The 18,516-nt window shown below is 46.3% G+C and overlaps 1 protein-coding gene across 1 annotated transcript in view; it reads right to left on the bottom strand.

Moving 5' to 3' along the window:
- The window catches only part of frem2a (FRAS1 related extracellular matrix 2a), a 60,588-nt gene that overhangs the window by 13,790 nt on the left and 28,282 nt on the right, over positions 1-18,516 (bottom strand). The window contains exons 4-14 of the mRNA XM_072701870.1: positions 17,293-17,523; positions 14,193-14,318; positions 13,406-13,657; positions 5,656-5,805; positions 4,159-4,368; positions 3,805-4,002; positions 3,202-3,366; positions 2,827-3,009; positions 1,860-1,990; positions 1,264-1,419; positions 119-422 (exon numbers count right to left, since the gene is read on the bottom strand). Of these exons, the coding sequence (XP_072557971.1) occupies positions 119-422; positions 1,264-1,419; positions 1,860-1,990; positions 2,827-3,009; positions 3,202-3,366; positions 3,805-4,002; positions 4,159-4,368; positions 5,656-5,805; positions 13,406-13,657; positions 14,193-14,318; positions 17,293-17,523 (2,106 nt within the window). The remainder of the gene's footprint in view (positions 1-118; positions 423-1,263; positions 1,420-1,859; positions 1,991-2,826; positions 3,010-3,201; positions 3,367-3,804; positions 4,003-4,158; positions 4,369-5,655; positions 5,806-13,405; positions 13,658-14,192; positions 14,319-17,292; positions 17,524-18,516) is intronic.

Here is an 18,516-nt window from a genome sequence, read left to right as displayed (position 1 = left end):
GGCAAATTAACGAGGCTGCTTTGCCAAGACCACAAGTATGATCTTTGCGTTTTTGGTTTTGAGAAACACCCTAAGTGCCTGGAATACCCAGGGGCTGGCAGTAAATTCCGCTACTCACCCTCCTCCACGCTGATGGTGACAGCTGGGCTGCTTATCTCCAGGCCCTCGTCACCGTTGGAGTTGACGGCGCGGGCGACGCACTGAACCCGCGAGCCGGCTTGGAAGTAAATGGAGTCCAGAGTGATGAGCTTGGAGGACGTGAAGAAGGTATCAAAGTCCACCTCCCTCATGGGGCTAGTGACACCATCGGGCCCAGCGGGAGCGCTGACCAGCCAGCGGTACCGGGTCAGGGTGTTGTTGATGTGCTCGCTAAAACAGATGGAGCCTGTCTTGTGGTAGTCTGAGTATTTTGGATTGCAGGCCTGTGAGAATGGAACCATTAAGAAGGAGATGGTCATGACCAGTTGCTAGAAATCCTATTTATTTTGACCCAACTCATAAAAACACACATACTTATATACACAAATACATAAACAGACACGCCATGAAAATGTCCCCACAGGCCACTTCAGGAAGCAGTAATTCCTCTCTTTCTGGAACTACGAAGCCTCAGGGAATATCCTCCATCGTTATGCAAAACGGTAACCGCTAGCCTATTTAGCTGCAGTCTTCATGGCTTATTAGCCGTCTGGGACCCACCAACTTGTTAATATAACAAGACAGCTGTCACCCCCCGATCAGGTAGTCATTTAAGCAGCTCCCTTTAGTAATGCCTGACTATTTCGATTTCTTTCTTCATACATAATACTTTGATGTCTGTATTAATAAGCAGCCAGGGGTGGAAACTAGATACCACAGCGGACCAGCTGTGTTGGACGTGCTAACAGAGTTCCAGCTATAGCAGATAGAAATCAAGCACAAGATCTCCACCCTGTCTATGCAATTACTGTAGACCTCCAACTGATTTTCTCAATGACAATTAAGCGGACCCTGTAATGCAGTGTTTCTCAACTCAGTTTGCGGAGACCCCCCAGACACATTTTTGCTCCCTCCCAGCTCCAGCACACCTGATCCAAACATTCGATAACACCAAACACCAGGCCTGTCTGCAGGTCCCCAAGGACTGGGTCAAGAAACACTGCTGTGCGGATATTTTGGTTTTGTAAATACGGCAATCTAAAACCCGGCCATCACCATCAATCACAGATGCCTGAGGGCATCCCATCATGCATCTCACCCCCCCAAGAGGAAGCATGGACCCACCGTAACGCAGATGACAGGGTAACCAGCTGTGGGGTGGAGGCGGTCTGTGGTCCGACCGGTGTCGTCGTACTCCAGCAGGGAGACCACTTCTGGCAGGGAGGGGAAGGTGACATCGGCCATACTAACTTCCTCGATGTACACGATGGCTTTGCTCATCTGTCACACGACAAATAGGACCACATGGCTTATAGTGACGGCAATAATGAATACACTTGCTAAAATCAAGACCCCAGTAAAACAACATACACTAAAACCTGAAATTAACAGACTTAGACTTTTACATTTTCAGAACTTCTGGAAAACAGATTCAGCACAAATAACTGATGAAATCCATTAAATCTTGAATCAACTGAAAATTACTATTTCATGCTTCTCTTTAAAAATTTATATTAATTGGGAGTGTTTATTTAAAATATTAAAACATTTTAAAATTATAGTGTAAGAAGTGCCTGTTATCCTGTAGAGCACCTTAAAATACTGTATAGGTTACACAGACTGCACATCAGTAAGTATAGACCCAGAGAATGGGAATTTCGGAAGGAGGTTCCACACAAACAGTAAAATTTCCACGGTATATTCATGCGTGTTTCCCACACCTGGATCTCAGCGACCATGTTCTCGTCAGGCTTCAGGTGGACAGTGAAGGCCTCCCTCATTTCCCGCACGCCGTCGTACAGAATCTCTACCTCCACCACACGTCGCGTGTCCCCTTCCTTAAACTCCACATCTGTTGACATAGATTTTTGCCCCATCAACTCTCTGAAACATGGGTGTGTGACCGTGACTCACTGGAAGGGGGCATAACTGCTTCACAAAGAAAGACGTCCCACAAAGTCCACGGATATAAGAAAAATGCTTTGATCATTGCTATACACTGCAGAAAAAAAGATTATGGCAACAATGTATTCAGGAAAAACTACTGAAAAGTCTATTTGTAAATGAATAGTCAAGTGGCGCTTTTCCACTAGCAAACAGGAATCGATCCGACCCGACCTGCGAAGAGGCAGGTACTTATACACCGAAGTTCCGTAACATGGTTCCTGCGCTGTCTAGACCATGGACTATTTAGTTCCTGGCCTCTTTAGTGTGTCGCTTTCACACCACATAACAGGAGCTGGGAATTAGCATTTGTCTGCGTAAATCTGTATTATAAAACCACTCTGTTCAGCTGTTCTATAGTACTTTTTTTAAGTAGGTGGATGGAAATTTTCCCGTTACTCATCGCGAATGCATCTATACATCGTGATGTGCGATACGACTAAAAATGAATGATATATAGAATATGCCCTTCTTCCCTTCAGATAATCCATCCGCAGAACAGTAGTACCTCCATATATTTTGACCAATCAGATGGTGGTGATGGACGTAGCACGTCAGGTCACGCTTTCGGCCCTGCTAGTAAGCAGGATTGTGGCACCATGGGTATGGGATTAGTAAGACTCGGATAATTTACAATGGAAAACGGTCTCTTTGCGGTACGGCTCGACGGCGCCAAAATTGTACCCCTCCCTCACATTTAGTAACTAGGTCATGAGATTGCGCTTGATGAAGACAGGGCCCTACCTTTGGATATGGGGTGGTAGTCCTCTCCTGAGGTGGCAGAGCCGTCCTTGGTGTGAACGCGAACCACCGACACCTTGGAGGAGTCTCCCACCCGCAGCACGGGGATCCGAACCACCGCCACCTGGCCGACCTCTCGTGGCTCGCTCACGCTGAACTTGGTCTCGGCGAACTTGATGATGGGCTCTGCGGTTAAAGAAGCGAGGGGATGCAGAAGACGAAACAACCGACCAGGTTAACTTTGACCGTTTAACCGATCTGCGACTTCCAGGACTTCAGGAAGAAACCGTCACCTCATTCACTTGGGTTTGACTTTAAATGCCATGCAGAGTTGGACTTGGGGTCAACTGTCTACGTACTGGATGGCCGCTTACGTACTGTCTGCATGGTCGTTTATCCTGACGAGTGTCTCGTTTTGAGCCCCGACAGACGCCCCAAACGGCGAGTCACTCCTGGGACTCCCCAGCACCAGCCGGAGCTCCTCGTCCTCCTCGTGAAGCGAGTCGTCCACCAGCTTCAGTATGCACGGCTTCTCCGTTTCCCCTGAGGGGCAAAGGCTAAATTGTATTTTTTTTCACCTGGCTCCCATTCACCAGTATTGAATTTCTCAGGAGTTATGAAACTAAATTTTATTTTAATTTGATTGGTTGACCAATAAACTTAACACATCGACCTGAGAAGTACCGAAAAATCCTCAAGGGTTTATGAAATCCATTTATCAATGTTTACGCCTAATACACAGACTGTTTGACTGAATCTTCCTCTGGGTGTAGTAGTCACATTTTAAATATGTGTTATTTATCTATGTATTATGTAATTGGCCACCTATGTAAATAAGTTTATTAATATTTCGAGCTATTCATTGTCTAACAGGAAGGAATATTTATCTGGGAAAGATGGATAAAGAAATTCATCAGAACTTTGCCATATTTGGCCTTTGTCTTTCCTTTATCTTTGTTCTTACTATGATCAGTGTCCTACCTGGGAGAAAGGTGATGAGCGAGGCATCAGTGTTCGGCCGCTCTTCAAAGTCCATCATCACTTGGGCGGAGCCCTGCCGGGTGTAGCATCTGACAGTGGACCGGTAGCTGATGTCACCGCTGCGGTGCACCATGACTGAGACCTGACCCTCATTTTCACTGGCTGTGTACATGGTATTCCGGAACTGTACTTTGGGCACTGATAGAATAAAGAGTTCAACAGTCAGACAAATCAGAGGTTAGAGGAATCGCGGACTTGCTGTAAGATGTTCTTAAATTCGCTGAATTCATCAAAAATGCTCAAAAAAGCTTTCTACTATATTCTTATGATGTCATGAGTCACAGTAACACTCACAGTCTGAGGCAGAGTCGTTGATGTAGATGGTGGTCTTGCTTGGCTCTCCAAGAACGCCGTTCATCGGCATTCGCAGTACCAGCTCGAACCTCTCTACTCCCTCGAGGGCGGGGCGGCCCAGGTCATCCAGGATGGTCACACGTAAGGTTTGCATGTTCACCCCTGGGGCAAAATCTAGATTGCGGCTGATCCCCACATAGTCCGTGCCAGCTGCGAATGATATAGAGACATCACTGACCTCAGTTAGCAGAACTTGAAGAGGATTGTGGGAATGCAATCAAGCCTTGTAAAATCATCCTTTAAGGACTAATAGTAACTACTAAGAGAGTATATGCAAAACTAGCAAAATAAAGGAAGAATTTGCATGATCGGCCTGACAGCAGTGAATACTTGGAATCCCAGAAAGTGGATTATGGCATTAGTACACGTCCGTTTGGTATATGCGAAGGAGGTTATTTAGCTGCTTGTTTACAAAAAGTTTGAGCATGGAAGGTGCCTTGTTAGCCTCCCAGCATTTCTCATGGGCAAATGACCCAGAAATGCTTGTCGGTACCTTAGCTAAGCTTCTCCTGAAAGTTTTAGATGAAACAGGAGTAAGGAGTCAACCTACAAGAGAGTGTGAGTAAAGGCAACGGAAAAGGAGTAAAAGTATGAAAATTGAAGAAGGCAACTAAAAGGTAAGGGGGAGCTTAAGGATGCGGCCCCCGCCTGTGCAGATATCTAGGTGTGCGTGTGTGTGTATGTGTGTGTGTGTGTGTGTAAGCCTCAGTCTGTTAGACCTGTACATTCCTCAGATGTACTGCTCATTCATAACAACCTGGTAATGGGTCAACTCCACTCCCACCAAATCTCACCCATCTATACTGGCCTGAGGCCACAGCATTTTGCACGGACCCCTCCCTGAATCCCCTCCAACCTGTAACTGCATTCCTGTACCTAATCTATCTGCTCATGAAACAACAACCCCCCCCCCCCCCCCCCCACCAGGGGACCACAGAAATCTATCTCGAAAAAGCAAAACCATTGCAAGGTCTGGTTTTCCTCAAAGCACAAAGCATCACTGAACGTCACTATTTCACATGCAGTACCAACAGTATCTTCAATAACTTCTCGAATTGAAGAGCAAATTTACAAAACTCACTCCATTTGCATTGTTTTTGAGCGAAAGCCGCCAGTGACCTAAAGCCAGGCTTCTTCATCACATGTCACAGTGCTGGGAACCAAAACTCACTCAATCCTCATGAAATCCAACAAAGAACATTCATTGCATTCCCAGAACTCTAAAACTCCACAGAAATCTTCCTGAAAATGTATCCTGTGGACTGATTGAGTCTGGGAAATTTGCTCTTGAATTTATCCAAAAAGTAATGAAATGCAGGGTGCCGTCCAGATATCGCGGGAATGAGCTGAGACTCAAATCCAGTGATGGCAGATAACACTGAAAACTTGTAAGAAACCAACACGGTCACTGCTGAACGTTGCGAGAGCGAGGCCCACCTTCGGCGGAAACGGGCTCGGTCTTTCGGGAACGTGCGGTAACGGTGGCCACCTTGGACAGATCGGTCCCGGTTCTCCACACGCGTACCTCCACATGGCCCTCGCTCTCATCAGCGTGGTACTCCAGCTCTCCGAAGTAGAACGCAGGTGCTGAGGGAACAGAAAATGAGTAGACAAGCCTGTGTCATTACCGCAGGTGGTGTTTGGCCGAAAGACTTTCTATGAACAAGAAATTGAAGTGCTTTGTGCTTTTCAAACTCTTAACAACTACATGCTTTCAAAATCGCCATTTTCATGGGGACTGAAAATCACAGAAATGGATTGTCCTTCTCATAGTAACATCCAGAAAACAACCAAAACTAATATGTTGTCTAAGTGCGGAAAAAAAAGTCAGGGGACTCCGTCTAGGGCCAAACCGTTACGGGAATCTGTCTGCTGTTTAAACCTCAGATGATTCACGATCGACGAAGTTTAAATTTGTAATCAGGAAGCAGCAGGTTGTAGGAACCCTTGATCAAAGTTCTACAAAGGCCGACTGCTACTGGCTTTGAAAAACGACCCCACAAGGGACACGTTACGGTCATAAGCACCACTTCGCAGTGATGTGTCAGATCATATCTGCAAGTTTATCTGTCCTCCGCTGTGGAATGCAGCGCTCCTCACGGAGGGTCTTGAACCGGATCTTTTTACACGGAAGCGTGACGCCGGGCGTCCTCCTGCGACCTGCTGTCAGTTCCAGAGACCGCTTTGGAAACATGAGTTAGAAAAGCAGAAAGGTTGTCTGCCTAAACCAAGCGTAGGCGACTGTGCTGATGTCCACACTCCTGGCGCCTTATGTACATAAGACACCTATAAAAAAAAAAATTAAACAAATAAATAAGGGGATATACAAGGAGGCCAGCCATAGCTGACACTTTTTGCCGATTCCTGTTACAGCATGTTCCTGACACTCTGGGGTGAGGAGAAACAGCCGCAAGAGCATCAGTATTCATGTAACATGTGTCAACAAGATCACCGTATTCCATCTTAATAACAAATGACATGGCACCTAACCCTTTGTTTTTTAATAGCTTACCAGGAATAATGTTCTTTGTCTATCTGCAAGAAAAGTGCCGCAGCGTAAAACAGATTTAAAGGTGGGATTCCGTTCCTGGACAAAGTATGGAGTCCTCTGTAAGTTAAGTTGCTCCTTAACTACAGCATCACCAGCTGTATCTTGGCAATAACTTAACGCACCCAAAGCCTATCTAATGTGGCAGGGGGAATGAGTAGAGAGAAGCAAATGCACTATGAAGAGATAGGGTTAATAAAAAAAAAAAAAGTTCATTACCTGATAGATAACAATCTGTGGGGTAAGCGGGGGGGCAGTCATTGCAGGTATATTTACTTTCCCGGAGGGGGTGTGGCCACCTGCCACTGCAGGCACCATGTGACCAATCTCAGCAGCTGTCTCCTGATCCCCATAATTATGATTAATAACATGGCAACCCTGTATATGAGATTCATAGCACTGCCAAAACTAGCTTGGCTGCGGTGACACGTTGCGTTTGGGATCTTGGCAAAGTTTCCGGCTTTCCTGTTTTCTGCTGCAAAACTCTTGTCACCAACCTTGGGAGACGACCGAAAGTTCACAGCCATATCTGTGACAGAGCGACCCCCATTTTCCCCTCCTCCGCCACTGACAAGATGCCGAAGATGATGACAGCTTGAAGGAAGGGAAAATTGCTGTTTTTCCCTCCTTCTCTTCAGAAGAAGACTTGTTTTAACCCGTGTGACTTTTCAAGGAGGTGGTCCATTAAGTCAGTTTTTTTTCAACAGTTTTCCATATAACAACTTGTTAGAGAACTGTGGGGCAGGAGTTGTTTATAGTTTGCTTCCATAAGATCATCTCCACTTCAATACTGCTGAATGTTAAAAATGTTAAATGTTAAAAAAAAGCTAATATCTAAAAATCGATTCCTTGGAAAAAAATGTAGGATGTTCTACCAGATTTTTCATAGAAATCAATAAACAAGCCCCCCGCAACTTTGTAACGATAGAAAAAAAAAGCAGCATGGTCTGACCGACTGCTTTAAACAACTGGAAAATCTTTTATAACCTTTATTTCTTCTTTCATGAACCAAATAAATCTAAAGATTCCAAACTCTCAGGACTTAGTCATGCATCAATTCCAGCAGTCTGACAAGAAAGGTTACCAGCAGACTGTGGATACAGTCGATGTTCAATCCATGGGACAGCGAAGAGCCCTGAAATTATGTGCACATTTTAAAACTGTACAATAATAAATTCAGCAATTTGCGATATCCATTCTAGAGACGAGAGAATAATAGATTATTGTCTATAAGACGGGTACCATAATGGCCACGGGCTGAAATTCAGTTTTTAATTAAATGTGATTCTGCCATTTAAATGTGATTCTGCCATTTAAATGTGATTCTCCAATTGAGTTTCTTGTTATCTATAATCATTTGGGGAGGTGTTGGGTGCATGTGGGGGTCCATGAGTGTGGGGCTCTCAGGTTTAAGGGAATGGAGTTTCATTATGCTGATGTCATAAAGGGCAGTAAACACCAGTCATCAAAGCCACCACCAGGGGTGTCTCCAAAACACAGTGCAAGCTTTCACTACTACCACCACTGCAATGGATCAGAACCAATGCACATCTGGTGTCATGGTTCGAAACTCTTTTGGAACGCATGTAAACAGAAACGATGAAGTGGTTGGCTCTTTTTAGCAGAGGCCCCTGCGTTTCAGCCTGGGTAAACCCGTGCATTACACATGGGCATAGGTTCTTGGAAGCAAATTGTCACAAAGGTCCCAGATCTTGTGGAAAGTTTATCCGGAACGACGCGATGGAGCATTAGATCAGCCAGAGACAGATATGTGAACGTCATCGACCGTCTATCTCCAATCACATCTCTTAGGCTGCCTGGCGACACATCTGTGGATGTTGTGGTTGGTCGTGCTGCAGCAGATAGCACGAGGAGGATCCGGCCTCGCGCCAACGGTTTGGGGTGCCTGAACAAAAGCCCATCCCACTCTCGAATGTGAAAATTATTCGTAATTATAATCCAAGCAACCTCACAAGTGCTAATTCCCAAATAAGTACCTCAAGACGCTCGCTCAAATTGGAACCTGAATTATACTAATGTACAAATGAATTACCGCTCCACGGGTGGGGATGTGTACTTTGCACCTGTGTTAATTAAAGAATTAAACAATCGCTTTGTTGATGTTGTTGACAGAGCAGCAGGCCGCGTTGTGATTAAGAAGTGGGAAGGTTTTGCGATTAAACCCTGAAAGGGGCCCCGCTGTGCCGCTGAGCGCAGTACTTAACCTAAACTATAAAGGAACATCCCATGCCGGTTGCTTAGAGATGTGCTTTGGTTACCCGGAGACCTGCGTTAGTTCCCAGGCTGTTCATCAAGGGCTCTGATTAAGCAGTAGCAAACAGACAATCTGAAATGGGGAGAGAGAAGCGAAAACCGAATGAATAAATTCTGGATGGTATCCATGAAGGTGTTAACGGGCTAAAGTAAACAGGTATGCTCACATGTAGACATACTACCGTGCATGTTAGACAGAAAACACACGTGCTGGACAAAGCATTGGGACACACCTAGACAGGTATGTGCAGCCTGTTTGGGGAAGGCGACAGCCCAGGCTATCCATCATTCACCAGCCTGGGGGAAGGGGTGGGGAGTCTGGGGGGGGGGTTGCAGCGTAATGACAGGGAAGCTCAACACGGCACCTTCTAGCCCATTCTGCTTCCAGATAACCCCCCCCCCATACCCCCCGCCCCGGCCACAAATGAGCTGTAATGACAGGTTCCGGATGGTCGCATATATTCCTGTGTGAGTGATATCAGAGAGCAGGGGCACTTTTTACATGCTTCCTGCTTTGAGAGGCAGCCGAGTTAAAACAACAATTATATCGTCAGAAAAAAATCACTATAGGAAACAGTAGCTTTAATCGGCGACTCTTCCCTGTACGCCGCCCGCGTTTCAGCGTGCGTGTGGGTATTCCTACAGGATGTCACTTCCCATAAACGAGGCACGCCTCCAGAGCTTTGACGACGCTGTGCCAGGGGACGACGGGACCATCAGTGATGACTCTTTTGAGGCTCTCTATAACATACCTGAGGCCCAGCAGAGAATTTTCTTTTGCATATTTTGAGTTTCATTACTGTGCAAAAGTCTTACGGAGTCTTAGAAAAATGATGCTTAAATGATCGTCATATTGGTGTAAAACTCTGATACTGTGCCTGTCGTAGTGTGTCAGCTTAGCTATTTCAGTGTCTCTCCTAAAATCAGGCCAGTATTTGCAACTGTAATTTTTGAGTTTACCATATAAATACCTCACTGAGTTATTTAACCTACTAAGCTGACTAACTGAACTGGTGGTCAATTTTAACAATAACATAGAATGGCTGAGGTGCCCCTGAGGAGAGGTTTGGGAACCAAAGCTGTGTTCATCTAGCCATCCAGCAAGGTGTCAGTAACTTCTTGAGGAACAGACAAATTCTTGTTAGTTTTTTATTGTGTTACTGTTACTCTGCATATGTTCTGATGTTAAACTGTGTTTTGTCTGAGCAAATATATACGTAATACCCAGATAAATAGCCCTAAACATTATCTTTGACTGCCTAAGACCGTTGCACTGTACTGCATGTGTGTGGAGTTCTGTATGTGCATCAGTAGGTTTGTGTGTGTGTGTGTCTGTGGTGTGTGTGTGTGTGTGTGTGTGTGTGTGTGTGTAGCGCAGCATAAAGGAGAAAAAACGTCACTGATGGGCAGCAAACACCATTCCTTCTCATGCTCAGCGGCCCCCACCCCCTCACCCTGCCCCCACAAAAGAACCTCACATGGCTGTAACAGCACCTCAAAAAAAAACAACCTCTTCTCCATATTCACGCAGGAAAACACAGACACATGTACGGAGGTCAGAATTACACTCTCCACCGCTCCCAAAAGATCAGAGCTCAGGAGAGGACAGTGGTCCTGGGAAGCCTTTGCAGATCTCTCTGTCTGCTCTCTCTCCATGTACAATGACCAGGCTACTCCAGGCAGTCATTTCCTACCTACTTACCCTTCCCTGTGAGTACCGAGACCGTTTGCCGTTTAACGAGGGAGGGTTTTGTCCAAGTTACCGGACTGCAAGCCCAGCTCAGTGATGCCAGTGTGCTCTTATCAGCACGGAACCAGACGATCATCCTGCGGCATGTCATTTGTTTTCAAATGGCCGATCGGGTTACAGATGCTCCACGCGTGAGGTGAGTTTCTCGGTGGGGCATAAAGCTGCCCTGTCTGCCAGTGGTTTTGGGTAATTCTTCGCCCCCCGCTCGCTTTCTCTCCGTCAAACCAGCATCCCGGACCCCAAGCGGAATCGAATTCCCTCCCAGGCAGGATAACAATGGAACAGAAACACACCTCTTCACAAAAGCGCGTTTGTTCCGATCCGCGTCTCGTTCGGTGACCCCCGTGCAGCATGCAAGCAAAAGCCGCCTGATTGTCTGTGCGATCCCCTCCCCCCCTCCATCGTTCACTGAAGGTGAGACTCGCCCCGAGGCTGTGGCTGCAGATAAGCCCTGCATTTTGCATCCCCCCCACCTCACAGGAGTCAGACGTGTCCCTGCGTTTGAACTCCGCGGACGGCTCAGATTACACATGATAATCTCACGCCTGGAGCGCAGCGCCTGCACACAGGCATCGGACTCACGTCTCCAAACAAACCGCATGAGTAAACGTACTGGAGGTCAAAGGTCACAGGAAACCACTCAGGTGGGGGATGTCAACCATGATGCCAGGCTTGGCCTTTGCGTACTTATAACAAGTTATATTTTATTCATGCACAATATAACTTTGGAATGGGAAGAGAAATATTCGGGGGGTGGGAGGGCATCAAATGCAAGAACCGAGGGTCCACAGTAGATGTGGAGGGGGGGTGCGACTAGGCGGATGTGCTGTCTGTGGATGTGGGCTGGGCTTTGGATGTGACAAGCCAGTCATTAGCTTAGTAAGCACATGTCCATGGTGGGCAGATTTTGCTGACTTGACAGCAGGCAGCCTGTTGTTATCCTGGACTATTAGTGTTGACATACCAGGGTTGGCTAACCCTCTCAGTAGCCATGTCAATGCATGAAATTTCTTTGGGGTTTCAGCAGACATGATGGTGCCATTGGTTGGCACTGTTGCCTCACACCTCTGGGACCTGGATTCAAGTCTCTGCCAGGGTTCCATGCGTGTGGAGTTTGCATGTTCTCCCTGTGTTGTCATGGGGTTCTCACCAAGTGTAACCGGTTCCCCCCCCCCCACAGTTCAGAAACATGCTGAGGTTAATTGGAGTTACCAAATTGCCCATAGGTGAGCATGTGAATGGAGTGTGAGTGTATAGGACAAGCGATTACAGAAGATGGATGTTTGCTTACTTACTATGTACTTATGTAATATAAAATGAATTTGTATTAAATGACAAAATCGAGAACGCAGCGACAGAAAGTCCATGGAGTAACTGGGAGTTAGGCGCTTTGCTCAGGGGTGAAAGGTAATATCACTCTGCCAACTCTGGGTCCTGAATCAACCACCTTCTGATCATAGGCACAAGAACCCAACCTGCTGAGCTGCACACCACGAATTCTGCAGTAAACACGCTCATTTATTTGGTGAGCTGGTAATCATTCCTACATATTATGCGTTTGGGTTGTAGAAGCTCAGCATAAGCACACAGTGAGATAAAAGGGGCAGAGCTGTGAAGCCAAAAAATTCTAACTTTTCTGCTGATGAATCCAGATACATCCTGGATGACTTCCAGGATGTGACAGCAGAAGCCACCGACTCATTTTGTAAGCCCTGCTAATGACCTCTTGAAATGTGTGGAAGACAATAGGCTGGAACAGAACCCTGGCAGGCAGTATGGATGCTGAACACATTTCAGTGTGAAAAGACCCCCAGAAGGGAGAGACATCAACATCCACCTCATGGCCAACCCTAGCTTGCGAGTCAGTGCTATACTACATAAGATATTCAGCTGACAAGGGCTTGGTAACAATGCACCCTTCTCTGAGCTCTTGTGGTTTCATGACCAAGTTTTCTGAGGTTCACCTTCCCCAACGGCGCCTACGTTTTAGCTGAAACAGCCCAGGAACACCCCCCTGAGGAACACCGCTCCAGGCTGCTTCTGAACAAAAAGGCAGGCTGGAAGGTGAGCTCCAGGCACTTGATAACAGCCATACAGAGCCAGGATACTGCTGCTGATCCCACTGATTCCTGCACCTCTCCTTATTGAGCTGTAATGCTCACCTTCAGCTAATGGGGCGAAAAAAAACCATAGGGCGAACAAGTTTATAAATGGGCGATTCTGCCAATGTTTCCATTTGACAGTGAAGTACGCGTAGTTCCATCAAAAAAAGAAAATCATCGTTTCCCTGGAGACACGCTTTGAGTCTTTGGGAATTACTTTAGTTTTCCCCTCTTTTCTTTCAAACGCATTCTCTTGCTCTCTTTCACACCTCATAAATCAATTTCGGAGCAAAGCTTTCAAGAGGCTGTATGAGTCAGACGACTCCGTTTCTGTCCATAGGGGTCCTACAGAAGAATCTTGATGCCCCAACCGATCTCCATGGAATAAAATATATATTTCATACAAACATAAAAGAACAAAGAGCCAACTTTCAAGAAGAAGGGCTTTGTTTAGGATACAGGAGTGGAAAATATTGCAGAAGCACAATAACAGACTAAAGCCCAGGTCCTTACCGTCGTCCTGGTCGGGCAGGATGTTGACACGGGCGCTAGGGTACTCCGAGCCCAGTCGCCCTCCCAAGGGCATGCTGAGCGTGACGTTGAAGTTCTCTTCTTCTTCGTACAACGAATCGTCGATGATGACAACACGGCAGGCCTTCTCCGCCTCACCTTTGTCGAAGCGCAGCACGCTGATGTGTTCCTCAGGACGCGAGATGTAGTCGGAGTAGGAGAGGACTGTGGTGGGGACGGTGCCTGTGGCTGTACCTGGGAACATGAAGAAGGGTACAGACTGCAAATCAGCATGGGGGGTAGAGCAGGAATGGGGTGTCGGGGTAGCCCAAGGACAAGGCTGGACAGGAGACTTCATGGTCTTGGAGTAAAACTTTTCAACTTTGGTCTCCGAGGCATGATGCACCTTAGAGTTTGACCAGCCAACTGTAATAGCATTAAAATCACAACCAGCCCTGACAAGAGGCTCCTGAGAAGGTGGTGAAAGAGCACGCGACACCAGACTTGACCGACAAGGAACCGGATTCAGGAATGACAGCTTGCTTCCTAAATGCAGCAGTAACAACAGAGGTAGTCTGGGATGTCCTTGGCCTTTTCACAAACGACATGCAAGAAATTTTGAGGTGGCGGAGTTGGTGAATTTTACATGCGCTGCTCAATAGGACCTGAAAAAAGGCAGCAGGGATCCTGAATGGCAGAGGGCTGGGTGTATTTCTTGATCACTGTGCCCTGTGTGATATCCCCACATAGAGACTGGTGGTGTTTGGTGCACTGATTGACATTAACTCACCTTGCTGAGTGTAGCAGATTACCATGAGTTCTTGGCTGATGTCTCCACTTCGCTTCACGGGTATAAACAGCTCACCAACATCCTCCTCAATGGCGTAGCTGGACTGGGGGATGAAGACCGTGGACTCTGTCAAGGGAGAATTGGATAGCAGAGTACAGGCTGTTGAGTAATAAACAAGCTTGCATTACTAATTATCTTAGTGGACACATGTCCAACGGAGAGAATCATCATTAAGTATGACCCATTTTTATAAACAGACATCTACTGAAGAAATGTGGACCTATGGTGTGCAACCACAGGTCATGAACTTTAGGGCTCAGCTTCCTCAACCTTCGGGTCACCTGTCGCCCTCCATCATTTGGAGAATCAGTTGTAGCACATTCTACATCACCTCATATATATGTTTCCACCTGCAGGAGGTTGTAGACACTAATACTTGAAAATATCTGGAGCCATGAGGTACACAAACACAAAGTTTGTAGAACCTGGAGATGATTGAAGGAGAACGTTTCAGTGGGTGAGAGGACAATCCATCAAAGCCAAACTCATGGGGACCTACCAACGTCTTAAGAACGACAGCATGGGAAACGGACACAGTTTACGACGGGCACGCTGGGACCAATAAGACAATGACGGGCCTCATCCTGCTTTCTTGTTCCACTTCCTTTGTTCACTGGGAGTTCAAATTCGTCTAATCTCCTTCGCTGTGTCCCAAACTCACTCCCGCACAGAACTCACTGCGACACTCACTGCCAGCTGGGACAGCTTCCTCATGTAAATAAGACAGATAGTATAGGGAGGTCCAGTTCTTGATGAAAACTTATTGGAGGGTGACACGAAATATATGAATCATTTCCAGATCCTATTCCTGGCCGTGGTCTAATTTCCGGGATGGAAAAAGCAATAGACATCATTCTTTACATACTGATACATTTTCATATTACATATTTACACTGAATTCAGATTGTATTCTTTATTTGTATTCCTATAATTATTCTTACTCATTCAGAATGTAAAACAAAGCACACAATATAAATATTCAAGAATAGTATTTGTATAACATTAGAGTACCGTGATAAAATTCTTTTTAGTTCTTTCTCTCTGTATGAGACACTTTATTCGGCTATTTATTGGCTTCTGGGAATCGGGAAAATGGTGAGTCAGTTGCAGATTCTTGTTGCAAACGTCTAGATCTGTCAGTGCTTCACTCGGATAGGCGGGTCAAGCCGAACGGATGAGGTGACAGCATCGGGAATGTTGGGAGGTCTTAGGTTTCAAAAGATTCCTTAGCGCTGCAACACTCCACACTCTACTCCATTCAAACCCAATCCCCCCCCACCCCGTGGGTCTTTCATGCTACAAAGCAAAATCCAGAGTAATCTCGATGCCACCGTGAGACGACGCTGCACCCTTGATGCAGAGCACCGATCCCGCGAGAGTTGGTGCACCAACTTTCGCCAAGACCGACTAGCGATTGTAAGACACGACCCGGTTTTGTTTTCATGGGCTCTCTTCTCAATTATGGTCGGCCATCCTAAAAGTTTGGATGTTTGTCTTAGCAGTTAAAATCCATGGGGGTGATGTGGAGAGCGTTCCTACAAATGAGGGGGTCTGACCCTCGCTATCGCTAACAGCAATATTCTCGCAAGCGGGGGCGCATGCCCGTTCGCCGACATCACGCCAGAGCTGAGCTTTCGCTGTCGACAGACACCCTGAGGTAACTGGGTCATATTAATCTCCACAGGCCAGGATTAAATAAACAAACTCTTGGCTATGGCTGAAATATTAATGCGAGAAAATAACTAAAAATAAATAACGCGCCAACACCGCTGTGGCTTCCTGCGAGGGGGAACGTCGCCTGGCGTGGCACGGCTGTCTGTTCCACACAGTGGGGGGACAGAAAAAACACGCTTGTGATAATTAATCCACGACTTCAAAAGGTGCAGCTGTGACTCGCGATGCTGGCCAGAACGCAGCCCCCCCTCCCCCCCCTCAGCCTCTCGGCTGTTAGCAGCTGGGGAGCGATTCCCTAGCACCGAACGTCCCACTAGCTGGTTTAAACAAACTCTCCCTTTAAGAACTTTTTAATCAGCTTTAGTGCTGGTCCAAGATCTTCAAAGTTTCTATGCAGAACCATCACAAATAACACATATAAAAAAAACATCTGCATGCAGAACCTGGAGGATTCTCCAGCGTGATACTCAGTCGTGAGAAAGACTCATGCCTCTAGTACTCAGTTGTGAGAAAGACTCGTGCCTCTAGTACTCAGTTGTGAGAAAGACTCGTGCCTCTAGTACTCGCACCCTCTTATCCCTGTATCAGAAACAATCATCCGCTGGGAAGGAGTCAGCGTTGTCGCCTCCATGACTTCTGTGTGGGTGCAGAGTTCAGTCGGGGGTAGCTTCTGGGTACTCAGTGTACACCAGAGTGACCAGTCGGTTCAGATTACTGGATTACTGACTTCCAGAGTTTGTTTAACGTACCCTTAATGGTGAGAAAGGAATGTGAAATGTTTAAATCATTTTCTGAATTCTTACACACATTCCACTAAATCACTTAATATTATACCGCGACACAGTTGAATTCTCGCATCTGATTGGTCAGAAGAGTGTAGATGAATTTTCTATAGCCGCATGCATAGTGCTGGCCAGGCGAATGACAGAAGTCAATCACAATCTTCAATTCTATTATCGCTACTTAAAATTCCAGATGTACAACAAAATTTAAAATGAACAGAACTTAAATTTAAATGTTTAATCATTGGCAAAATTAAGTGGGTTTTAATATCTTTAGGTACAAACATGTAAGCCAAATAAGTGGTACACCACGGTATAGACGGGTTAATGCACTCCAAACCGTGCATTATACGTTTATAAACACACTCCAGTGAGGCAACTGCTGCATGTCCAGGTGTTTCTTCACCTCCCCAGCTGAATGTTACCGCTGACACACCCTCCTGCAATCGGTAAGCTTTAATGCCAGCTGTTTAATGGATTGTCCACATTCCATTAAAGTGAATGACCCCCAGATTATTGAAGTTTGAGGCCCTTGGTTTAAAACTTTAAAGGCATAGGAGGGAAGGGGGGGGGGGGTTACTGACCATCCCTGGGGTCGACAATGTCCACGTTGGCCACGGATGGGACCTCCAGCACCCCCATGACTGGCTCCGACAGGATGATCTGGAAGTTCTCTGACTGCTCGAACTGGCCGTCCGCTAGGATGCGCACACGCCACGTAGCTGCCGTCTGGCCCGGGTTGAACTGGACCTGCTTCTGCGACTTGCCCCGGAAGTCCTTGTCGCGCTCAGCCGTTCCGTCCCTGGTGCTGATGCCTTGTGGGAGCAGAGCGAGAAAGCTGCGTTTTTCCGAGGGATGCAAAGAGCTTCACTAATGCCTCTTAACACAATATTCAATTTTACAGGGATGTGCAAAGATAACAAAAACACATTTTAAACCGAATTAGAACTAATGTGTTTGTAGGCTCACTTTGTTTTGTTTGTCCTACATAAAAGTCACACAAAACACTATCTTCATATTCACTCAAAAGCCATAATTGATATATCCACAACATAAAATAGGACAAGATTCTGGTACAAACGTCTAAGCCTTAATTCTAATCAGTCTTTAATGGCGTTCAGTTTGTTGCAAAAAAAACAAACAAACAGGTAATAAGATCATAAGCGCAATTTTTCAAATATCAGAAAAAACAGCCATATGTTCTTATCTTCCAGTGGCACATTGATAAACTGGAGAGAACAACGAATAACATATTGTTCTGTTTTTAACATGATTAATATTTTATGGTGTGTACATTCTGTGCCCCCATACCAACCCCCCATCCGCAGTCTCTACGCCTGCAGAAACGAAACAAATGAACACAGGGAATAAAATCGATAGAAAGTAATGTGCGGATCTTCAAAGCAAACCCAGGAGACCGAAGGAAGCGACTCCCGCTTTTTGTTTCACTTCCCGCTGTGTGCAGGCGGTGCTCAGCCAATCAGGGCCTCCGGTCTGGGGGGGGGGGGTTTAAAGAACTTAAGCCGCGTCTGTGACTCCTGACAGACGGGCTCTCATTAGTGCGTGCGGCGCGGGAATCGGGACCGAACGGGACTTCTCGAATCGAGGGGCCGAGAGGAAAGACCGGGAAAGAGAAAAGGAGAGATAAAAAGCAGAAGACAGAGACCACAAAGCGGAGAAAGCTGCTTACCTGTGCAGCAATCCCTTCAAAGCCAATATCCCACCATCTGGACCAAGTTCCTCTCTCTCTATGCCAGCTAAACTTGAGCATATAACGAGGGTACAGTTTATATCGCGCAATACAAGCA

This window comes from Paramormyrops kingsleyae, chromosome 18 (genome assembly GCF_048594095.1).
Source record: "Paramormyrops kingsleyae isolate MSU_618 chromosome 18, PKINGS_0.4, whole genome shotgun sequence".
In the NCBI taxonomy this organism is placed as follows: domain Eukaryota; kingdom Metazoa; phylum Chordata; class Actinopteri; order Osteoglossiformes; family Mormyridae; genus Paramormyrops; species Paramormyrops kingsleyae.
This window is presented reverse-complemented; position numbering and strand designations above follow the sequence as displayed.